Source organism: Penicillium solitum, assembly GCF_028829755.1.
Source record: "Penicillium solitum strain IBT 25940 chromosome Unknown utg000004l_segment0_segment0, whole genome shotgun sequence".
In the NCBI taxonomy this organism is placed as follows: Eukaryota; Fungi; Ascomycota; class Eurotiomycetes; order Eurotiales; family Aspergillaceae; genus Penicillium; species Penicillium solitum.
In genome coordinates this window covers 466,445-490,561 of record NW_027072124.1, presented here as the reverse complement: position 1 = coordinate 490,561, position 24,117 = coordinate 466,445, and the positions used below count along the sequence as shown (strand labels likewise).

General features: G+C 48.4%; 8 protein-coding genes across 8 annotated transcripts; 4 read left to right on the top strand and 4 right to left on the bottom strand.

The window, feature by feature from the left end:
• Positions 1–1,832: 1,832 nt before the first annotated feature.
• On the top strand, positions 1,833–5,577 carry N7455_006173 (uncharacterized protein; the record flags this gene model as incomplete). Its single annotated transcript, XM_040955740.2, has 3 exons — positions 1,833–2,454; positions 2,681–3,286; positions 3,335–5,577. 3 exons carry the CDS (start codon positions 1,833–1,835, stop codon positions 5,575–5,577), a joined length of 3,471 nt encoding a protein of 1,156 aa, XP_040813638.2.
• A 1,567-nt stretch (positions 5,578–7,144) lies between these two features.
• On the bottom strand, positions 7,145–8,776 carry N7455_006172 (putative actin-related protein RO7; the record flags this gene model as incomplete). Its single annotated transcript, XM_040955856.2, has 1 exon — positions 7,145–8,776. One exon carries the CDS (start codon positions 8,774–8,776, stop codon positions 7,145–7,147), a length of 1,632 nt encoding a protein of 543 aa, XP_040813737.2.
• A 320-nt stretch (positions 8,777–9,096) lies between these two features.
• N7455_006171 (crossover junction endodeoxyribonuclease) lies at positions 9,097–11,880 on the top strand (the record flags this gene model as incomplete). Its single annotated transcript, XM_040955809.2, has 2 exons — positions 9,097–9,110; positions 9,261–11,880. 2 exons carry the CDS (start codon positions 9,097–9,099, stop codon positions 11,878–11,880), a joined length of 2,634 nt encoding a protein of 877 aa, XP_040813762.2.
• A 1,591-nt stretch (positions 11,881–13,471) lies between these two features.
• Positions 13,472–14,308, top strand: N7455_006170 (uncharacterized protein; the record flags this gene model as incomplete). The annotated part of the gene is made up of 1 exon (XM_040955880.2): positions 13,472–14,308. The coding sequence occupies one exon, from the start codon at positions 13,472–13,474 to the stop codon at positions 14,306–14,308; it is 837 nt and encodes a 278-aa protein (XP_040813780.2).
• Positions 14,309–15,359: 1,051 nt separating this feature from the next.
• On the bottom strand, positions 15,360–16,469 carry N7455_006169 (diacylglycerol/polyprenol kinase family protein; the record flags this gene model as incomplete). Its single annotated transcript, XM_040955860.2, has 1 exon — positions 15,360–16,469. The coding sequence occupies one exon, from the start codon at positions 16,467–16,469 to the stop codon at positions 15,360–15,362; it is 1,110 nt and encodes a 369-aa protein (XP_040813657.1).
• A 409-nt stretch (positions 16,470–16,878) lies between these two features.
• spb4 (ATP-dependent RNA helicase SPB4) lies at positions 16,879–18,890 on the top strand (the record flags this gene model as incomplete). Its single annotated transcript, XM_040955741.2, has 3 exons — positions 16,879–17,170; positions 17,228–17,734; positions 17,789–18,890. The coding sequence occupies exons 1-3, from the start codon at positions 16,893–16,895 to the stop codon at positions 18,888–18,890; spliced, it is 1,887 nt and encodes a 628-aa protein (XP_040813649.1). The 5' UTR covers positions 16,879–16,892.
• Positions 18,891–19,571: 681 nt separating this feature from the next.
• Positions 19,572–21,891, bottom strand: N7455_006167 (uncharacterized protein; the record flags this gene model as incomplete). Its single annotated transcript, XM_040955762.2, has 3 exons — positions 19,572–20,710; positions 20,767–21,622; positions 21,676–21,891. The coding sequence occupies 3 exons, from the start codon at positions 21,889–21,891 to the stop codon at positions 19,572–19,574; spliced, it is 2,211 nt and encodes a 736-aa protein (XP_040813826.2).
• Positions 21,892–22,948: 1,057 nt separating this feature from the next.
• N7455_006166 (mitochondrial 37S ribosomal protein uS15m) lies at positions 22,949–23,917 on the bottom strand (the record flags this gene model as incomplete). Its single annotated transcript, XM_040955804.1, has 2 exons — positions 22,949–23,805; positions 23,872–23,917. The coding sequence occupies 2 exons, from the start codon at positions 23,915–23,917 to the stop codon at positions 22,949–22,951; spliced, it is 903 nt and encodes a 300-aa protein (XP_040813634.1).
• Positions 23,918–24,117: the final 200 nt, after the last annotated feature.

The following is a 24,117-nucleotide window of genomic DNA, read 5'->3' as shown; positions in this document are numbered from 1 at the left end:
CTGACTAAAACTCTCTACGAACCACTCCAGGGTTTGAATGAATTTCAACTGTTTGCTTTCCATCACTATCGATATACGCCTGGTCCAGAAATTTTTCAATTTACCACTGAGTTCGCATAATTTTCTTATGGCCAAAATATCGTGGCACCATTGGCCTGCGCGATATATGTCTGGTTTCTACTTCACCTTACGTCTTCACAGGAACTAGATACGGAGGCTATATACTAATATTTCTGACGACAAGAGAACGTTCTGGTATTGAACAAAAACATCGTAGGGCGTATGGGTCTTGGTTGCGAGGATACAAAATTAGTTCCAAGATTGCTCCATGCAGCATGAGATACCAATATCGACACCGAGATGGCTATGCTATACTTGCTTAAACAGCGATGTTTTCAATAGCATGGGCGATTGTTGTTCTTGTTCTCTTGTTTAGCTATATTAGTGAACATTTATGCTAAGCATAAAGATATTTTATAAAAAAAGACAAAAAAGATGAGGGCCCGAAGCGCGATTCGAACACGCGGCCTCTCCGAATTTGAGATGTGAACCCAAACGGAGAATCATACCTAGGATGAGTTAGCGGGGAAATTGGTGTTATTGTGAGTTGAACGAAACGTACCACTAGACCATCCGGGCGGAAGATGAGATAATCAACGGGGAGATGACTTGTGACTTGGGCGTTTTTGAGCTCAATGAGTTATTTCATTATCACACTCATTTCTAAGGTTGTCAACGTATTTATTATAAGAATATTCGGCCGCTTATGTGGCCTTGTGATGTCTCTTTCGTAGTCTTTCTAGATATTATTTGTGGATATATTTCTTCTGTGTATATATAAAGGTTGTTTAAAAAAACCCGTACTCTATTCTATAGTTATACAAGACTTTTCTATGTATAACATTTGATTATGGCGGTTCGACTTTTTAAAGTGTGCATATATTAATAATAGTTAGCATAGTTATCTAACTAGTTAGTTTAGTAAAAGAAATAAGTTATGGTTCAAAGTATACAAAGAGGAAATATATATGTACAGAGTTATCACATGCATGGATCAATCCAGATAGTTATACCTACCCTGCAGGCAGTCATAATATAGACATCTAGACAAAATAAGGGTATTACAGGATGGATCGAAATCAGATTCACCACTTTACCCTCTTTACTTCTTTCCCAAACCCTATTTTGAAACGCGCAAAGCTTCATTTGATCAAGCATGTTTTGAATTATCGGAATGTATTGTAAGGTCTCATCACATGATGGCTTTCCGTAAAATACGTCAATATCCGTACCATCGATACTCTTTGCTGACTCTGACTCTTGCCCAAAGAAAAGCGACTCAGCCTCCACCCCCACCCCTCACCCCTCACCCCTCACCCCCTCACGATTTGATATAATTTGTCATGTAGCTCTGGGCAAGTTGCTGTCTACTCCGTACATGGCAAGATATATAAACCACAGGGCGTAATTTGAGGCCAATGATCAATATTTCTCATAACTGTCCGATATTCTTCCAAACCAGCCCCTGTCACCGGCCCCAACATGATTGGCGCTCGCAGGGTTCTTGGACATCGAACTAATGCGCGAGCGATCACAACTGAGGAACCAACTGTCGACACGTGTATCAGTGAACGCGCCCGAAAGTTCTGGTCACTTTCGTTGGAGGTTGGAGGGGGGCAATGCATCCCAAATGTGAAATGCCCTTAAATCTCGATGTTAGGAAAAATTAAACTCTCCTCTTCCAACTATTCTGCTGCTATCCGCCATACCCGACTTACGGTGTGAGAAAGTACGCAAACCACCGCAATATCTTATCGTTGTATCCTCTTCAAATGGCAGAAGTCATCGGCGCTATCTCTGCGGTCATCACCATCATCGAGACCTCGATCAAAACATACGACAGTACTCAGAAGGATATCAAGTTATCGGAGACATTCGAAGTTGTTCGACGTCGGCTTCCCATCATTCGTGATACTCTTGAGACATGCAAAAGTCACATAGAAGCGAAGGCAGACTCAGTACCAGAAAATGTGTGCGACGCCTTAGAGAAAACTCTTGAAGATTGTGACACAAAAGCGACAAATATAAGAGCCATCTTCGAGAAAATTATACCCGGTCAGAGCGATAAATGGATGGAACGATATCTGAAGATTCTCCGAAGACTCGGCAAAGGAAACAAGGTCGAAGAGCTTATGATTGGGCTCACTGAAGACGTCCAACTCATCGTCAACCACGACGCGGTTCGATCTTCCAATCAACCGCAACATGATGAGCTCGAAGCCATTATCGAAGAGATCAAATCTGTCACATCTTCCGTGCCCGACGAAGAAAGCTCCACAATGAATTTCAGTAGTGGAGGGGGAGCACAGACAAACAATGTGAACAAAGGCAGTGGGCCGTGGAATATCAATAACGGCAGCGGGAAGCAGTACAATGCTGGAACTCAGAATTTCGGTAAGGATTAAGCATGGGGCAGTTTCCTTTCGAAGTGGTTCAACGGTGGAATAGGAATGTTTGTGGCCATTTTTCTCTCAAAGAAATGGGCTTTCTCTCAAGTCATCTTACATCTGAATGAGTACAGATTCAATTTAACTTCTGATGCCTTCTAGAATTGTGGATTTCTTGAGATTGGATATGCATTCAATGCTAGCGAATTGCCTTTGCTAACGGGAATTTATAGTCACTAAGCAGAAGGAAGACTTTACTTTTCGCGGGCCAGTTGGTCTCTGTCTTCGTCAAGCGCCAAACATTTCTCCAGATCTCTTTGTCGGCCGAGGCTCCGAGCTTGATGAGATTACAGAATATTTGCACAAATTCCAACATCAGGCGTGCCTAGTTCTCGGTGGGATGGGTGGCATTGGTAAGAGCCGGCTTGCTGTCGCTTACGCGGAGTCGCGGTCGAAGTCTTATACCTCGGTGTTCTGGCTGAATGCAACGTCTGAGGCCTCACTTAAAGCAAGCTTCCGGTTGATTGCCGGTCTCATCTTCGAAGTCCAAGATCCCGAAGTCTTAGACGACGAAGGGATTATTGGACGTGTACATCATTGGCTGTCTGATCCGAAAAATACACGATGGCTTTTGATTTTTGATAACTATGACGACTCTGACCAGTTCAAGATCAGCGAATATTATCCACTTACTTCTTGGGGGGCTATTATAGTCACTACCCGACGACCAGATCTCGTTCCTGGGAACACTCACACTCTTGATGTCAAAGCTTTCCAAAACATCAAGGATAGCCTTAGGGTGCTCCAAACCCGCTCGAAACGACAAAATGTTCAATCCGGTATGTTACTATGGAAACTTTTATCGGATGAACTAACGGCTACCGCAGATCCTTATGCAAAGCGCCTTGCAGAGCGATTGGCAGGTCTCCCGCTTGCTTTGGCTACTGCTGGGACATATCTTCAGCGAAATACTGTTAGCTTTGAACGCTACCTGCAAGAATACGAGAGACTCTGGAATATTGATCCTCATCGCCCGGCCAAGCTGCACGAGTATAGCGAACGTACCCTTTATACGACTTGGGATCTGTCATATGCTCGCCTGGAAGCCGAAGATTCATACGCAGCCCAATTACTCAAATTGTTGGCCTACTTCGGTAACCAGAGCCTTTGGTACGAGCTTTTCTATGATGGACTTACCGATCAATCTTCCCACTGGCTTCGTGGACTTGTTGCGTACATGTCTTTCCAGGGAGCAATGGGGAAGTTGACCGAGTACTATTTTCTAGAAGTCCACGTTGAATCAGGAACATGGAGCATGCATAACTGTGTACATGACTGGACATTAGCTGTACTCAATAAAAACGTCGATATTGAGTATTACTGGTATGCCTTCGATTGCGTTGATGCGACTATCAATAAGGTCGATACGGATTCTTTTGGTTATGTCACTTTTGCCCGCTCGGCTAGTCATGCAATACAGCTAGGGCACCAACGGTTCCTCGAAAACAATATGACGTATTGTCCTGCGGCTGAAAGGGTCGTTAAGGTATCACGTGTTTCACAATTGCTTCGAGACCAGATACAACTTCTTGCTGCCGAGAAGATGTATATGCGGGCGCTCGCAGGGTACGAGAAAGCACTGGGACCGGACCACATATCAACCCTCAACACCGTCAACAATCTCGGGCTTCTATATGGTGACCAAGGCAAACTGGATGATGCCGAGGAGATGTACACACGGGCACTTGCTGGGAAGGAGAAGGCGCTGGGACCGGACCACACGTCGACCCTCGCGACCGTCAACAATCTCGGTAGTCTATATCACGACCAAGGCAAACTGGATAAGGCCGAGCAGATATATATAAGGGCGCTCGCTGGATACGAGAAAGAGCTAGGACCGGACCATACGTCAGCTCTCTACACTGTTAACAATCTCGGGAGTCTATATCACGACCAAGGCAAACTAGATAAGGCCGAGCAGATGTATATACGAGCGCTCGCTGGGCTCCAGAAAGCGCTAGGACCAGACCATACGTCGACCCTCGCTACTATCAACAATCTCGGGGGTTTATATCGCGACCAAGACAAACTAGACGAGGCCGAGCAGATGTACACGCGGGCGCTCGCTGGGAGGGAGAAAGCGCTAGGACCGGACCATACGTCAGCTCTCCACATTGTCAACAATCTCGGCCTTCTATATTGCTACCAAGGCAAACTAGATAAGGCCGAGCAGATGTATATAAGGGCGCTCGCTGGGAGGGAAAAAGTGCTAGGACCGGACCACACATCAACACTTGACACCGTCAACAATCTCGGGAATCTATACCGTGACCAAGGCAAACTACATAAGGCCGAGCAGATGTTTATACGAGCGCTCGCTGGATGCGAGAAAGCGCTGGGACCGCACCACACGTCAACCCTTAATACCGCTAACAATCTCGGCATTCTATATTGCAACCAAGGCAAACAAGATGAGGCCGAGGAGATGTATATAAGGGCGCTTGCTGGATGCGTGAAAGCGCTGGGACCGGACCACACGTCAACACTTGACACCGTCAACAATCTCGGGAATCTATATAGCGGCCAAGGCAAACTCGATGAGGCCGAGGCGATGTACACGCGGGCGCTCGCTGGGTACGAGAAAGCGCTGGGACCAGACCATACGTCAACCCTCACCACCGTTAACAATCTCGGGAGTCTATATTGCAACCAAGGCAAACAAGATGAGGCCGAGGAGATGTATATAAGGGCGCTCGCTGGGAGGGAGAAAGTGCTGGGACCGGACCATACGTCAACACTTGACACCGTTAACAATCTCGGGAATCTATATAGCGACCAAGGCAAACTCGATGAGGCCGAGGCGATGTACACGCGGGCGCTCGCTGGGTACGAGAAAGCGCTAGGACCGGACCATACGTCGACCCTCGCTACCGCTCACAATCTCGGCCTTTTATATCACGACCAAGGCAAACTCGATGAGGCTGAGCAGAAGAAAGCGCTGGAACCGAACCACGCGTCGACCCTCGCCACCGTCAACAATTTTGAGAACCATCTCGATAACCCAAATCAGCGCCAATGGAAGTTCAGGAAGGTGATTCGAAAGATTTGGCGTACTAGAGTCACCAAATAGCGTAGTGCTCTTTAAGTAACTTCCTTTTATGTCATTCAGTCGGTCCTCCCGTTCTCAAATCGTAGTTCCTCCCAAGATGCCGTGAAAACCAACAAGATACTGTAAGGTGAGTAGATGATGTAGCTGTTGCTTTACAACTCCGTTAGTCAGAAATGTCTTCCTTTGCGAATATTGATCTCCGGGCTCGAAGTCATGTGGTTCAAAATCAGTGTCATCGGGAAACGAATTAGCAGTCATCGTCCTCGCTTTAATGGATCCAACGTTAGCATGACCACGATAGTCAGTTCAGTAGGTGCTAGCCTAATAGAAGGCCAAGCCTGTTACATGAAGCAAAGAAACATTACCCACTGGTACTGTCTCTATACACACGCTCTCGGTCAGTCACTCTATACGGTGTGGTGTGCGTGGTTGACGGTGGGATTCATATTCCTGTCACGTCTCCAGACAAGAACAGACGCTTGTCTTTTTGGCCTGTTTGCAGGGACAACGTTCTAGACGCCCTAGAGATCATACAGGTCTAATACAGAAGCTACTTTTTTGCCGTTATTTACAGCTGTACTTCGTACTAGATTACTGCCAAGACAGGGGTTCAAGGGAAGAGTTACTGTAATCGGAATAGCGTGTTTTGAAAGAGGGTTCGAGAAAGATTCTCTGTGTGCAAGTGGTGAGACTGATTTCGATCCATATTGTAGTATATAAAATATAGGAATTTATTATAATTTATCATCATGGATCCGTATAAAAAATCTTCACTAAAAAATAGTGGGGCGACAAATTTCTTCTATTATATAAACTACACATATCCACAGGTGGCTTGTCTATTATTTTGTTTTAGGAGTCAAATTGTACTGAAATGTGAATTTCTAGCTGAGCCGAATGGCTATACTCCTATGATCGATACCTACAACAATCCTTCATTGTTTGGTGATCTATAGGCTAAAAGAATGTGGCATAGCCTTGGGCTGGATCCATTTTATATATCTTCAAATAGCCCCACAATATATCTTCCGCCCGGATGGTCTAGTGGTACGTTTCGTTCAACTCACAATAACACCAATTTCCCCGCTAACTCATCCTAGGTATGATTCTCCGTTTGGGTTCACATCTCAAATTCGGAGAGGCCGCGTGTTCGAATCGCGCTTCGGGCCCTCATCTTTTTGTATTTTTGCTTTCCTCCATTATATACTACTGCAATAGAATAAGCTCTGTCTATTCCCACCCCCCTATATGCTACGATTACTTCAAGGAAGAGAACATAACGTCCGACCGCCGTGTCTATAGAATTTGCCCTAAGAGGTCTGTACGTTGTCACGATCGAAGACAAACATTCTCTATATAGTTATGAGCTGGATATCAGACAGTAATATTGCTTTATGATAACACTTATTCCATTATCGGGATTACAATCCCCACGCTCAACGAAAGCCGGGGCATAACCGAACCTTCGGTTATCCTATTTGGGACACTCCATAATAGAGAAATATTACAGTAAAAAAGAAGAAGATATAGGGAAAGAGCTTGGAAATCCAATGGGGTATCTATTGTTTTTGAAAAATGTACATAGTTTTCATGCCCAGCCTGCAAGCGTCCAACTTGACCGATCACCGCCAGATCTCAAGCCCGATCGACGATCAGGAACAGGATGGTCGATGTCTCGTGTAGCTCCAGCGAGTCCATGCTGTAAGAACTTCTCACGTTCAATCTCTACCATGCCCCGGATCTTCAAACTGGTTGTCAGGCTTGCACCCGCCCATGGACCAAGAGATTCAACCTCGCGCAAGACTCCTTGAATAGAAACTGGGATATCTTTGTTTTGTCGGCGGAGCTTTTGTTCCACGAAATCGATCTCAGGCACCTCCTTCGAGGAATCGGCTGGTTCGTCGTCGGTGGATGGTGCTTCCGCATTGCTCTTAGGGGTTTCAGGTGGGCTGGAAGCTCTTTGGGCTGAAAGTCTCAGCTCTTCCAATCTTTGTCGCTGTCGCTCGAGTGCTTTGCCTCGAATTGGACTCCATCCATGGCGATCAATCAAAAGTGAGACTTCTTTAAGAACTCGCTGCCGCAGCCCAGGAATTCGAGAACCACCGCCCACAAAGACAATGCGGGACATGCATGTTCCTCGTGCATCAGGGTACAATGAGAGAAGGGTGTTGTAGACAAGCAAAGGCAGTGATTTTTCTTCATCATCCAATTCATGTTCTTCGACACCTGGTGCGAATAAAACCTTCTCAGCAGGTTCGGCGAGACGTGAAAACGGCACGTCCATATATTCTTCCTCGGGGTTTGCGGGCGAAGGAATCGACAATTTCCGGTCCGGTTCATCTGAGCTTGTGTCTTCTGCCTGCGATTTGCACCAGGCAAACCGACTGACAACTTCTTCACAGTATGCGAATCCAACGGAGATCTTATCCACAGTCTCCGTATCCTGGTTCCCGTCGGAAGCCAACCCAGTAAGAAGTAGCCCCATTTCCTGCATCAAATGCTTCATAGACCGTGTTGTTCTCTTCGTAGTCATCTCTCGGTATTCGTATATAGCCGTTGCCGTGGTCTCAGCCCAGCCAATGTCAACTACCAAAGCTGACCGCAATCCCGCAGCCGTGGCCGACATTGTCGCACTGGACAGAAGAGTAACACTCGGAAAGCGCCAGCGGCTGAATAGAGTCGACAACAATGACGACAGCAATGGATGTGGCATGAGGGACGGCAGGACAAGAACAAGACGAGATGTTCCTGCATCCGTCAACAGGAACTGGTTGTATGTCTCCCGAAACGCGCGCTCGATCTTATCCTCGACAAGGCCCAGATCAACCTCTCGGGAGTCTGGCCGCCACAATTCATATGCCCGCGTCCACTCTTCCATGTCGACGGGTTGCGGTAGCCGTCCAGCACCGGTGCTGCCCTGGATCCATCCTCGATAGTCCCCCACTCTCCTCGAGTCTTCGGGTCCAAAGCCAACCACACATACGGGCGCACTGCTTCCTTCAAATCCTGCGCGGAGCCATCGTGCGCCTATCTCAAATATGATCGCATCGTCTTCGCTTCGAAAGGAGGAGCTCGGTGATGTGCTGCTGGCGAATGAGGGGTTTCCCGAACGTGCCTGTGGTGTATGAGGGGAAACAGGTCGTGCTGTCTGGCTATTGCGCAGACCGGAAGTTGCTGATGCGCGTTTACTGGCACCCATTGAGGGTGTATCACTCGACATGCTTGGTTAGGCTTACTCTCCTTTCTGGGGGCAAGAGGAGTCCGGGGGTTCGTAGTGACAAGTATTCAATTCACCAGCGCAGGGGTTGGAGTTTCAACGCCATCAGATTGAATTCGAAGACAAAAAAGAAAAGTAAGATCTATAAGCTTGCGCAGGTGGTTCATTGGGGGAAGCTTGTTGGTGGGCAACGGATCTACATCGGGCCGTCTTTATTTACTTGACAACCTCCTCTCTCCGCAACAGCCAAGACGTATTGTACATCTTTAACTCCACATGGGCGCCCTAATTGCTTTTTGATTTTTCTATTGCCTATAATCGGCATGGGTATTCCTGGGTAAGTGAATTGAGATCATTTTTCTTATTTTTTTTGGCATGGTAGAAAACATATATCCCTAAGCATGAGTGGAAGCATTGTTTACCCACCGCATGAGAAGCCGAATTTTGTATTTCCAAGTTTCTTGGTCAAAAGGCTAACTTCATTAAGGCTCATCAATGCCATTGGCCCAGGAGAGCGTATCTCTCTGGCCAAGTTGGCAGTGACGCACCTGGAACGGACGGCAAGGCCGATCCGCATTGCAGTCGACATTTCGATATGGCTCTTTCAAGTCCAAGCAGGTCGGGGAGGAAGGAACCCAGAGCTACGCACACTGTTTTATCGATTATTGAAGTTACTTGCACTGCCAGTTCACCCCCTTTTCGTTTATGATGGACGGCAAAAACCTGCTTTCAAGAGAGGCAAAGCAGTCTCAACTCGCAGTTATGGCAATGCCCCGATCATCAAACGCTCCAAGGACCTCATCGAGCGATTCAGATTCCCGTGGCATGAGGCACCCGGTGAGGCAGAAGCTGAATGTGCACGACTGCAGCAAGCAGGTATTGTAGACGCTGTCATGAGCAACGATGTCGATGCATTGATGTTCGGATCGTCTTTTACCATTATGAATTTTTCAAAGGAGAGCGGAAGCGGCAGTTCTTCTGCAACTCATGTCACATGCTATGCAATGGGACAGGATGGACATCCATCGAACATACCCCTTGACCGGCCAGGAATGATTCTATTCGCTATGCTCAGCGGAGGGGACTATCTACCATCTGGTGTTCCAAAATGTGGCAGTAAGCTAGCTGCAGAGATTGCCAAGGCTGGATTCGGCGAGGATCTTCTGCAGGAGCTTGCGTCGCAAGCAGACGTGGATACAGGGTTGAGGGAGTGGAGAGAAAGACTCCAGTATGAACTTGAGGAGAACGAGAGTGGCTATTTTACGAGGAAACACCCAGCAGTGCGCATTCCAGATGTTTTCCCGGACCGACAAATTCTCGAGTACTATGCCCAGCCCAAAGTTTCCAGCGATGAGGAAATGACCTTTTTGAGAAACCGGCTCGCACAGGCTTGGGATAAAAATATCGACCCCCTAGCAATCCGAACATTTGCCGCAGACCACTTTGAATGGAATTACCGATCGGGGGCAAGGAAATTGATCAAGCTGCTGGCCGAGCCTCTTATCTCGTACAGACTCCGTCTCCAGAGACCAGTTCTAGGCGTGTCGCCTGGTTTTTCATATGTGCCCGATTGCCCAGCTGGTCTGCAAAAGGTGCATCGAAGCCGGTCAAGCTTTGGCACTGATGCAGTTCCAGAACTCCAGCTAGATATGCTGCCCGCGGATATTGTTGGGCTTGATCTCCTTGCCGAAGAACCAAACCCGCCGTTTCCATCCGAAACTAGTGTGCAAGAAGGCGAGGAAGAGGACGACGCAGAGGTAGCTGCTGAATCGGTCCCTCCCTCACCATCGAAGTCTCGGATTACAAAACGATTTGATCCGTTCTCCCTCGAAAAAGTCTGGGTATTCGAAACTGTCGCAAAAATAGGTATTCCTGGGGTTGTGAAAAATTGGGAGAAGGAACAGGCCGAAAAAGCCGTGAAAGCCGCGGAAGCTGCAGCGAAGAAGAAGACCGGTACTCGACGCACTGGCCCCAAGAAAAAGGGACCGATTGATGCTGGAATGAAACGGGGGAGTATATTGAAATACGGAACTCTCACGAAAGAAAAGTCCGAATTGTCAACAACTAAAAAAACGCACTTGTTGGAAGCCGCTACATCGACCCAGAATCCTCTTTCTCGGCTTGTTTCTGGTGCTGGGTCTTCTTCGCCCATAATTTTGGACCAGGAAGACGATCCTTTCTCCTCTCCGAGCATGTATAATCAGCAGAGATCCTCGCCGACGACACACTACGTTTCTCGGGAGGTCGATAGTCTCCTTGATTCATTCTCTTCGATGTGTAACTTGTCTCCTTCTGCCAATATCAAGCGTCACCCCGCCTCGGACCAGTCTCGCATCAGATCAAGACGCACAGCTTTGGGAGCTGGTGGGGTTGATATTGAAGAATCGGACGCACTGGAAATGAACACCGATTATTCTCCATCTCGACCGGCAAGGCGCACGGGGCTCAAAATTAGCTATTCAGTCTCCGACGTTTGTGAATCTGAGACTTTCATGGAGGACTTTCTAGCCAGAACACCGATGGCACTGCCTTCTCTGCCCAGGAAGACTCTATCTAAATCGAAGAAGAATCTCAAAGTACAGTGTGAGGAAAAGGCTGAGGTTGAACACATCGAAAAAGCCATCGAGTCCCTTTCTCTATCCTCGAAAATCGACGAGGGTCAGCATGAAGACAATGCAACTTGCTCGTTGCGTAAACCCTCAACAAAGAAGGCACCGCCAGCAACAAAAGTTCGAACTCGTTCCTCTAAGACCGAAGATGTCAAACCATCCCGATCTTGCAGTCAAGCCAACCCCAAGCCTGAACTAGAGCCTGAGCACGCGCATACATTGCCATTGAGCTTGAAAACATGTGAAAACAATGAGACCAACGACGTAAAGAAGTCTCCCAAGAAGACTTCAAAGGAGATGACGAGCACAAGTTCGAAGCACAAGACCACGGGACACTTGGAAAACATTATATTACATGACGGGTTTTGGTCGATGGATCCATCTCCGCCTGAACAAGACCCGTGCGAAGGCTTAGTTACTGATAGCCTGGGCACAGCGTGCAGACAGGCTACCAAGAAGAAAAGGCTCCCACGCGTCAGCATTCTTGACCTCGTTTGATTAATGCCTTCAATATACCCTTTTTCTCGTTTTGGCGGGTTGGCGTTTAGCATCAATTTGATTTTTTCCCGGGTTTGGGGGTTTTGGATACAAGCATGTGGGGTGCAACGGCATTTTTCGTTTTCCTACGGCGTTGAATAAACATGTTGAATACCTTCTGTCAAGAATCAGGCAAAGGGGCAATCAGGATATATAGAACCTGAAAAGTCCGATATTGACGCGTCGTTTGCCCCTTATAAAACCCTAAGAACATAGTATATTAAACATACAATACTTCCACACAATTCTTATCCCAAGGACAACTGGATATTCTTCTGGAAATAGAACAGCTGAGACGATTTAGCATGTATAGGACTCTATCGAAGTGAAAAATACTTTGAAAAGTACTATGAGAGGTAGCACTGTCTAATCTCTTCATATATGGAAAGAAGCCCATATTTATAGTTACTTTTTCCTAAGGAATCAATAATAATCAACAATATAAAGCTAGAATTAACATAATATGGGCCGAATTGAAATGTCGAGGCGTTGATACAGTGTGATAGTAACTTACGTATAAAAGAAAGCAAAAGTACCATCAGACTACAGTCAGCTGAGGACATTAGTTTGCTCTAGTAGGAATTAGGAATCTTTTGCAAATCATGTATCTAGATCCCTAAATTAGGAAAATGATATCTTAATTATTGAGGATGAACTAGGGGTTTTCAAGAATTCCTTACTAGCTAAACATTATAAAGAATTGTTATAAATTATTCAATGGAAGTTCCCTGATCAAGATATTCCAAATAGACGTTTGATCTACGCTACAACCTATAGTATAGAGGATTGATATACAATATTAGAGGCTTCGACTTGCTATACCACACACTATTCGATTTCCAAAATAACGGAAAGGACTTTTCTTACTCGCCTATGATGAGCTGCAGAACTTTATATCTAAAAAGCTTTATGTTGAACTACCTAAAAAGTGATTATGTATGTACAGTGTAAAGCTTCATTTTACCTACGGAGTACTGGAGACAGCTGATAGAACTTGAACTATAGTATCTCCCTTGTTCAGGCAACTGTAAGAGTAATTTAAGTAGTTATTTCATTTCTTCTGTTGGTCTTAATTCAGGCCTGCAGGCCAGAACCAGGCACCAAGGCACCGCACCTGGGCTGTAATAAGTATGTGTAAGCCAGTGCCAATGATTAACTATCATGTTGATGTTTGTACATACCCATTATGCATTTTACGCAGGCCTCGCGGATTTCTAGATAGCCATAGGGATATTCGTTGATTCTATTAGTCGCGTTGGAGACGCTAGCTTCATTTTGTTCTCAAGTTAATATAAGTCTGGTGAGACTCACCTGGGATCGAATGTAGCCTCATGACTACAGAAATCTTTGTCCCAACCTTTACACCTGTTGCTTGGTCATGGAGATTTGTCTTGTCAGTGAGATGCTAAGCTAGACGCTGACATGGGACTGATGTCACTGACGTCCACAACTATCTAGCTACGTAGACCAGCTAATATAAATTATTTAAAACTTTGCTACATCCCCCTTAGCCTCAGTAAATTCAACTCTACAAATCCATCTCGGAGACACGATGGCCATGGATAACGTAGACACAGCCGGTCGCGGCTTCCTAGGCGACCTTACACCTTCCGTTCTCCCAGTCTACCAATATCGGGACCGGGAGCAGTTGCTCAACACCGTCAAGCAAGCAGTCGCAACAGCAAGCAAGGCCACTACCAGTGAATGGTGTCTTATCGAGCACGTTAACAATTCAATCTTCACAAGTGAATTTCTTCCGGCAGAAGAGGGCCCATTTGCTTCCTGGTCCTCGTATGACGCCCAGTTAGACCGTGTGCTATTGAGAATGGTAAAGTCTAAAGCCCATGAAACCGCTTCGGAAACCTTCCACGACGCACTCCACGATGCAGTCAAGTCTATGGGGATGGATCGCTCTCTTCGCCCAACCGGAAGTGCTACCCACCATGCTGCAATGGGGGGTAAAGAAGCCGACAAGGCGTGGCGGCCAATCCGACTCCCACGCGGCCGATCAAAGGACTGGCCCAGTGTCGTACTGGAAGTTGCTTTCTCAGAGAGTGGGGCCAAGCTGCAGTCAGATATAAGATACTGGCTCCGAGCTTCAGGGGGTGATGTAAAAGTGGTAATCACCCTCCAAATCGATCAACACTCCCCCAACATCACCATCGAGCGTTGGGGAACCCAGGACAACACACCTGCCGGCCACCTTTATCAAACCGTTGAGATCTCAAGGAAGGGCAGTAAAATCACAACCAAAGGGTCTCCTCTGGTTATCGAGTTCGAAAAGCTCTTCCTGAGATCCCCCGCCGAACCGAGAGAACGAAACATTCATATCGACGACGGGGACCTACAATTCTTAGCAGAGAGTGTTTGGGACTTGCAGGGGATTTGAAAACAAAGACTGATTTTCATGAAGTGTATGTATCCTTAGCTGTGTGAGATCATGTTTCTTGTTTCTTGGTGCCCTACAGTTTGGCAGCATTAATATTCTCATCCATTGTGCCAGTGTTCTCGCCCCTATTATTCCCCTTCTGGAAGCTGATCCAGCTACTTTTCTGGATAGCTAACTATAAGACTATTATTATTAGGTAATGGCATAGGCTATTGCCCTAGTAAATAAGATAGTCAGCACCAACAAGGACAAGCCAAGTTACCTTTAGTTCAAACGTAATGGGGATGAGGTGGAAAGGCAGGGGAGGAGGAAGGAAGAAGGGAACCTACCTATGTAGATGCATACATATGAACCTACGGTACAATACCTACATGCGCATACATGTACCTGCCCAGGTGGGCATGCTCAGGGTATGCTTGGCCAGAATTCAGGTACCGAGCGCCCGCGGACAGAAACGTACTTTTCTGCCAGGCCAGATTCGGGCACTTAGGCATAAACCTCGAGTTTCGAACCCTACAACATTCTAAGGTTCCAAGGTACCCAGGTTCGTGGCCCATTTCCTAAATATGCTTAGTAGCAAGTGCCTAGGTGATGCTTAGTGAGTGAGTTGTTGATTATGTAATGCATAGGGGCGTGCTCCCGAGGTCGGTTTTACTCCGTGAGCAAAAAGCTGCAAGAGGTGAGCACTAGGGAAAGCCATAGCGCGCGGCCTAAATTGCGGTGTATATGTTGCGGGCGTCTTTGTAAATAAGAAAGACCATGTGCGTACATCTAAAAAACGTACAACAAAGCCATGTCCAGATAGTAACCATACAAAACATACACCCAAAGAGTATAACTCGAAGAGAAGAGAGAAGTACCAAAATGTGCATGGCTTCGGCCAGCTCCTATCTAAACAGGAATCCAATTCTTGATGCAGCACAATGCCAGAAAGTAGAGAAGCACACGAGAAACATGCCCAAATATGAAACAGAAATAATATTAGCAAACGAAAAGGGAATATTGTGCAAGCGCCGATAAATCAGGAACTGTATCTGTATCATTTATGCATCTACCCAAACACCTTGAGGAACCCCCAGAGGCCAACTCCACTCAACACCGGGATGGTCAGATTATCATCCCAGCCCCACATATCAATGAACTCGCTGCCAGCGGCAACAACGCCAGAGACGACACTCATGACACTCAAAGCCAAAGGACCAGTAATAACCGCCGAGTCACTGGGTTCCCATCCCAGAAGACCACGAACGCAGTTCGGGAGCAGATTCAAGCGTCCGGTGAACATAAATGCGTCTTGCGGGTCATTAGGGAAAGCACCAATGTAAGGCACGAACCAGCCCCAGAAAGCAGCAGCGGTGACAACACCCACGAGCCATGCCGCCATGGTACCAGCCAAGCTCTTTCCGGGACGCAGACGGGGGGTGTAGCGGCCGTATAAACGACCGAATGTCGAGGCGGCGGTGTCACACCAGCTAAGGAGTAACACGCTCATGACACCGACGTCTTTGGGGAAGAACCGGAGAGCAACGTATGCTCCGAGAAGATACCAGATCACGCCATTGTAGCCGGTGACCTCGGTTTCGCGCATGAGGGCACCCATGCACCGGATGTATACCTTGTTGACCTTCTCGAAGCGGTGACGGATGAGGTCCGTTGCTGCAATCGGCACTAGTGCGGTGAAAAGAACAGGTGTTATCTGCAAAGATTGTACGCCTCGGCTGTATAATGACAAAGTCAAAAATCCGATTGACACGTGCAAGACCTTGCGCGGGATCTCATGGCGGTGAATGAAACTGCGGTAGCGGGCGTGGAGGGGGATCAGTCCGAGGGGAGATGGTGATCTTGATAAATCGCGCAGGGCAGCAGGAATGCTTGACGGGGATAGAAGATTGTTCGAGGCAGTACCGTTGGCCGAGCGCGGCGGCGAGGCGGGTATCTTGGGGTTTGATCGGCGGTTGCGCCGAGCCGAGGGTGTCGTGGGGGATCTTGATGCTCGCGCTGAGCTGGTACTTTCGGGTGAATCTTCTGGCTGACGCGAGCGACGTGCTGCAGACCGTGTTACTGGTGCGTTATATCCATCGGGCGTCTCGGACGGGTCCGATATAGAGGGTGTCGGTGATATCACGCGAGGCGTTGCCGGTACGGGATTTGGCGAGGACATCTCGGGTACCCTCAACTTAAAAGCAGGCAGCGATGCGGTTCTGACGACACCAAAAGGTGACCGCGTGCAGATGTCTGTGCTGTCGCAAGCGAATATGCCACGGAGTATCAATGGACTTGCTAACAAAGCAATGATGGCGGTTTGGGAGCACGTGACAGTGCTTTATCGTTAATTATGGGCGAATAAGCTGGAGAAATAAAACAGAAACCCAGTACATGATGCGATCACCAAGCACTTGTTATATTAAATAAAAGTAAAGTAAATGTAGTAAGACTAAGTCGAGGGAAAAAGCAGATCACGATCCCAGTTTCCGCCCACAGCCGCAGTCACGTGCCTCGTATCTAATCGATAACGGATAATTTTTTTTCTTTGCGATGCGACTCGAGAAGCAATTTGACGACTGGTGTCAGTCAGAATTAATAAATGCCTCCCAAGTCGTCTTCAAGAGCGTGGGATGCTCTCACGCCCCCGCTGTCAGAATGGTCCCTCGACGCTGTGGCCTCAATGGGCTTCACGCGCATGACCCCAGTCCAGGCCTCGGCCATTCCTCTGTTTATGCAACATAAAGATGTGGTGGTGGAAGCTGTCACTGGAAGTGGAAAGACATTATCATTCCTGATTCCAATTGTGGAAAAGCTGCTTCGTCTTGATCAACCTCTCAAGAAGCATCATGTTGGAGCCATTGTCATTTCTCCGACAAGGTGGGTTAATGCGCAAATCCAGGTCTGCAGAGTTCGTTGCTAATATTGATATATCAGAGAATTGGCCTCGCAGATTCACCAAGTTCTTCTCTCGCTTTTGGAGTTCCATCCAGCGTCGGCCGCCGCCATCAAACCCGCCGAAGAGGGTGCTCCTCGTGCGAAAACCTCTTCATCGACATTGAGGGTCGTTCCACAACTTCTCCTGGGCGGCGGAACATCTCCGGCGGAAGATCTGAAATTATTCCTCAAGAATTCGCCCAATGTATTGGTTTCTACACCCGGAAGATTGTTGGAGCTGCTCTCGTCGCCTCACGTTCACTGCCCCCAGGCATCATTTGAAATGCTTGTCCTGGACGAGGCCGACAGACTTCTTGATCTTGGATTCAAAGACGACCTGCAGAAGATCTTGGGCCGTCTGCCTAAGCAGCGACGTACAGGATTGTTCAGTGCCAGTATCAGTGAAGCCGTTGATCAGATCGTCCGACTTGGTCTACGAAACCCCGTCAAAATTGCCGTCAAGGTCAGAGGAGGAGCTGGCGTTGAAGAAAAGCGCACTCCAGCGAGGTATGTCTTTCCATCTGTTGTTCCAAATCCAAACCCAATCTAACCACTCAATAGTCTGCAAATGACCTACCTGACAACACCTCCGCTTCACAAATACGCCATTCTGAAGCACATCCTTTCCACTGTCCAGCCCACCCCCCAAAAAACCATTTTCTTCGTATCGACATGCTCCAGTGTCGACTATCTCGCCACAATACTACCCATAATCCTCGGGGACGAGTTCGTGCTAGTCCCACTACACGGTAAACACCAAGCCAACGTCCGCCAAAAGAACTTCAACCGCTTCACCACCTCCACAACCCCCTCCATTCTCCTCACGACCGATGTCGCCGCTCGCGGTCTCGACATCCCCTCCGTCGATCTAGTAGTCCAGATCGACCCACCATCCGACCCCAAAACCTTCATTCACAGATGCGGTCGAGCCGGTCGTGCCGGCCGACGAGGCCTCAGCATCGTCCTCGTCCATCCCGGCCGCGAGGAGGACTACGTCTCGTTCCTGGAAATCCGCAAAACACCCGTTGCGCCATACAATCTACCCGAGTTCACGGACGAACAAGCCACAGCCGCGATCGACAAGGTCCGCAAAGCGGTGTTGAAAGATCGTGCCATGCATGACAAGGGCCAGAAGGCATTTGTCAGCTGGCTGCGCAGCTACAGCAAGCACCAAGCAAGCAGTATCTTCCGAGTTGCGGATCTGGACTGGGAGGCTCTCGGCAAGGCGTGGGGACTCCTCAAGTTGCCAAAGATGCCTGAAGCACGCTCGTTTGAAGGAGATCGGACGTTGGGGATTAAACTTGAGTGGTCCAACTACACGTACAAGGACAAGCAGCAAGAAAAGCGTCGTAAGGAGGCTATGGAGGAGGCTGCTAATGCGCAAGGCACTGAGCAGGGATCTAACAAGCGCCGTGCTACGGAGACTGTGGCTTGGAGCCAGAAGACCGAAGAACGGGATAAGAAGTTCAAGAAGAAGGAATTCAAGAAGGCTCGGAAGGAGAAGGAGAGATGGGAGCAATTGCCAGAGGATCAGAAGCAGAAAGCTCTTGAAACGGAGCGCATGTTGGAGGAGATTCGTGCTAAGAATGAGCAGCAGCGGTTGTTGAACCTAGCTAGCCAGGCGAAAGAAGCAAAGGGCGATGAGTTCCAGGGCTTTGACTAGTTGGAAAATAGCATAGTAGATATCTATATACCATACCATGTTGTGTCTTTATATCTCTACTACTCCAATTTCGCTACTCTATGAACCTCATCTCTACAATCTGTTGGCTTGTAGAAGCTAAGCATTCCATTCAAATAACCTAACAACCGCTAATATTCACTCATGACAATGCGCTAAAGAGCGACCAAAAAAAGCACGCAAAAAAAACCAAAAACAAACCAAACCGCAAGAAACAACCAAAACAAGCCGCAAAAGAAACAAAAAGGACACTATCTTAGGCCCAAGCATGGTTCGATCCCTCGGGAGATCCAAAGCGGTCCCAAGGATGTCACATCGAAAAGAACAGAATTGAGGTCTCAACACTCAGCCCAAACACAAAAGGCAGGCCAAGGAAACCCTGTAATTCCATTCTTTCCTTTTTTTTCAAAATTTTTCATCTTTTCTTTTTCAGGTAGTTGAAAAGGTACCTGTTCAGAAGGTCCTTCAGAGGGTGTTAGAGAAGGTATCTCACAAGGCATTTGAGGGTATTTCGGAACATATTTCGGTATTTCAGAAGGGGTTGAGTTAAAGCTCAACCCAAGATCCAGTCACTGCACTGGCCAGATAATATGGTTCATACAGCCGGTAGGTGGCATGCCATGGCCAGTGAGGTCCCCTTTCCTTTTTTTTATTTCTTTTTTTTTACTGAGCAGCACGCCGAGTAGCAAGCCGGCTCATGAAGAACCGATGATGATTCTCAATGTATGCCGCCTTGCCGGTGGCTCGGTCGGGAGTCGAAGGCCATGCGAACGGTAGGTACCTGTGAAGGTTAGGATCGTCGAGATCCAAGCGCTCAATCCAAGATTCAGTCTCTGGCCAGATGATTTGGCTCAGATCACCGGTAGGGCATGCTGTGGCCAGGGAGGTTTTTCTCATCTTGCGGCGACGGAGGACGTCCTCTTCAATCGAGGAGTTACAGCTGGTCGAGAAGCGATGGGCCGCTCGAAGACGACTGGGGGTCTTCGGCTTGTACTGCTCTGCGTGCTGACGGGCCTTGCGAAGTTCGTCGCCGGAACCTTCGATGGGCTGGGATGCGCCCTGGTCGTTGAATTTTTCCAGGCGGGTATTGTCAGAGTGAACACGTTTGGAGACATGCTCCTCTTCCGATGCATCGCTGGGTGTAGGTCGTTTGGTCGTGGTATCTTCACGGACACGCTCGGAGACATCCTCCTCTTCTGGTGCATCACTGACTGTGACTTGGCGCGCACGCTTGGAGACATGCTCCTCTTTCGGTGCATCGCTGACTGTGACTTGGCGCGCACGCTTGGAGACATGCTCCTCTTTCGGTGCATCGCTGACTGTAGCTTGTTTGGCCGTAGTATCTTGGGGCCCCTGCTTGCCTGTGGGCAAGTTCACATAGTCGTCAGGGATCTCGAAGTAGGCTGGGTCAAACCCATAACTACATCCTGGAGGGTGTGGAATGACATCGGGCGAGGGTTCGCGCTTGCGCTTCTTCGATTCTCTCTCGCAGATCGCACGAAGTTCTTCTTCTGAATTTGGAATTTCGAGGCCCGCAATATCCGACTCCCCGACACGCATGCGCTCAAGCAGTGCTTGGTCGAAACCTCGTGGGTACAGGTCATAGTCATATTGCTTTCTTTGGCCGACTCGTGGAGCACGTGCACTTGCTGTCAGGCGCGAGTTTCGCTCTGCGGCACGTGGGCGGGGAGTGGGAGATTCGAAATTTCTTGGTGGCATAACGGAAGAGGAAGGAGGAGCCGAGGAGGGTGTTGTGACGGAAGCAGAAGATTCATTTCCCATTGGACGATGAGGTTCAGTCACTAGAATCACCATGTTAGCCACTAGAATTATAAACCATGATATAAGAGACACCTACCTTGTGGGACCTCTGCAGTTTGGGGCACATTGCCTCGTCTCCAAAGACCAGTCACTGAGTTGAAGAACCATTGTCCCCAACCAGTCCGGTTTTGATTCTGATTTGAAGTTGGTGGAAGTGCAGAAGGCAATGAAGAGAATGGAACAATGTGATTACCACGGGGCGCGGTCTCTTCATTTGCGTGAGAGGCCAGAGGGGTCGAATTGCCAGATCTCACATCTTCGCCCTGCTGAGCCAAAAGCTCGGGGACACGGTAAATGGTGCTATCGATTCGTCCATTCCTTTCCGCTTCGCGTCGTCGCGCGCGATCCGCATACGTTCTGCGAGAGCTGCCACGAGTACGGTTTTCGAAGCCGGGTGGAGTTTGAAGTGTCAACCTGTGACGTTTCGACGGCGAAGGATCGACTTCGGACGATCGATTCCGTTTCCTACTGGGCTCTTCCGTGGGTGTCAGCGGGGATTCATCCGGGGTATTAATCATAGGGAGTCTGCGGGGCCAGTTTTTCCAGGGAGGTGGCGGGGACCAAGGGAGTGACCAGGGGATTCGACGAAGCTTATCATAGACTCTTCCAGGCGGCCAGGCATAGTAAGTGACGGGGGTTTGCGGAGGGGAAGGAGTTGGCTCAGGCTCCCTTTTCAGGAGTTCGCTGGCACTGCCCCATTTAAAGGCTGTAATGATTCGTCCTCTGAACATGCGCGGGGGGGCCGGGGGAGCGCGGGGGAGCTTGGGGGGCAACGTACGGGTGTCTGGTTGCTCCACGGACGGAATGAGTGTAACGGGGTCTTCCTGGGACTCGGTGGCGTCAGGCTCCGACGTGGGAGCGGCGGTGGCCTTCTTGCCCTTTATGGCGGCCTTCTAGAAACATGAGTTAGGTATGAACAATTGTGACATCTTGTTTCTGTACTGACCTTCTTGCGGCCAGCTTTCTTGGCTGGCTTCCGCTTTGGAGCGGGCCTCTCTCCAGCAGACTGTGTCTCTGACACAGTCTCTTGCGTGTCGGGCGCGGTGGTGGTGATCTCGGATGCCGCGTCCGTCCCAGCCGCCGACGCACTCCGCGTCGTGCGCCGGCGGCGTGGGACGTACTCCGAGATTGGCGGAAGAACGTGGTTCGACCGCAGTCTCATCTTGGCGAAAGCGCAAGATGAGGAGGGAGGGGGTGGTGAGGGGCAGGTGAAAGAAGTCTGATTGAAATGTAATGGATCAGTTAGAGATATCTCCAGGATTCCTAGATGACATATGTAGATGCTAACCGATTTGGTAGAGTCGATCACAAAGACTCTGGCAAGAGATATCCAAAAGGCAATGCTTTGGATGGTAACGTTGTGGGTGATGGGGAGGAGAAGAGAAGAAGAAGAGGGAAGATGTAAACAACAACGGTTGCTAGACGCGACTAAACGATGAAAAGGGAAGGAGCGCCTTTTGGGCCAAACCATGTCACTTTTTTTTCAAAATCGGAAGGCGCGACCCGGCAGAATTGTTTGGTCATAGGGCGGTGTGATACGTGATAATGGATCTATAACTACGGAGTACAGGCTGTCGCAAGGGACACCCATTGACTATTGTTCCAATTATTGTCCCTATGGTCTGATATCAAGGAGATTTTCTTTCAGTGGGGTGTTTTGAACTCAACATTCTATATCACATCTCTAGTTATTTCTCAATTGATACATGAAGCAGCCTTGTCTCTTCTCTTCTCTTATATCGTCCCCCGCATGCTCCATAATCCACTCCTCTTAAATAAGCCCAAATTAGGCCATTGTCTGCCTCAATATAATCCATTGGTCATTGATGTTGTCAAAATATCTGCTCTATATAATTATCACAATCTAGCCATGTGTTTGAAGCCAATGCCCGATAGAGAGATTGCTCTCGAGTACCTGAAAAATGCTAGAGATCATTTAGGCGAAACCGACTAAATTCCAGAACTTATGCTTCAATAACAAGTTGGTTACTTGAAATTGTTTTAACGTGAAAATAGATCTGGGAAAAGAAACAATGCTATTTGTACAGATGCTCTGCGAATGAAACATGGAAATAGAGACATAGACCAACAAGTACCCCTCGCTAGCTCCTAGATAGATGATACAAGGTAACACGCTGATACTTTTTTCAAAGCCAGCCAATCACAAAAGAAGAGAACAGTGTAGAGATACAAAAGATCTCTTATTAAAACAATGCCCTTCATAGGGCAATCTCTCCCTTCCACGCAGCGTCGGACAATCCCAATGTGCCCATCAGGTTCTGCCACCGGGGACCTCCGCGTTCCTTCTTGCGGACATATTGCAGCAGCTTCTGGCGCTTGTGGACTAGTAGTTGCATGTTGCGCTTGTTGTGTTTGTCCTTGTTGGCGGTCTCGAGGTGTCGGGAGAGGTTCATGATTTTCACGGTCAGGATCGCGGCTTGCACCTCCGCAGAGCCGGTATCGGGTCCAACCCGCGGCGCGCGTTCTGGATGAACGGGGGCAGATTCATGAGCCATAGCCGAAGGCTTTGGTGGGAGATTTGAGTCTGTGTAGTGTCGCCCGAATGTTTCGATGCACTTTGTAATGTTGAGGCGCACGCGGTCCTTGGTGTTTCCGTTGTTGAGGTTGACAATCCGGTTGATTGCTTCCTGAGCATTCTTATGCTCTTGGCTATGCAAATTCGCTGCCTCCTTCTCGGCTTGAGGATCGGCTGTGTTGCGATCGGTACTTTTAAGCGGTGCGGTCAAATCCTTGGAGAAGTGGAGGGCGGCATCCAGCTCGTTCGACTTCAAGTAGTAGTTGAGATCCTCAGACAAAGATGATGGGATGTGCGAGTTGGATTGGATTGCTGTCATCTCTAGGATAAATGGTGTCGGCTGGCTCTTAACAGGGTCCCCGAGCGAGGATTCCCGTTCCTCCGCAAGGACTTTCTGGCGGGAGACATTGGCTGCCTTGCGCTGGCGCGCCTGGGCCATCAGGAATGGGTCATGCTTCCTCCGGATTTGAACCTTGCTGGACGCAGCTCTGATAGAAGTGTTGATTGAATTGGACAACGGGCTAGATCCGTAGGTTGATCCTATACGAGTCTTGGTTAGCATCCAGGTAATTGAACATTTGACTTGACTGATCTCGGCTAGCATACCGGTCAATGCCTTCAAAGAGGACTGGACTGAAATGCGCGGAGGCATGGTGGGCGTAGCTGGCGAGTAGATGACTCTATTGTAACAATCAACTTCTCTTTTCCATCGACCTTTCGTCGGGAAATCTTGCGGCCGGAGGTCCAATTACGCTAATCCTAGTCAGGATATTATCTGCCCCAGGCATCCGGCATCACGTGGATAAAGAGCCAAGATCAATATTACATAACCAATACCCCAGCAGGCCCTGG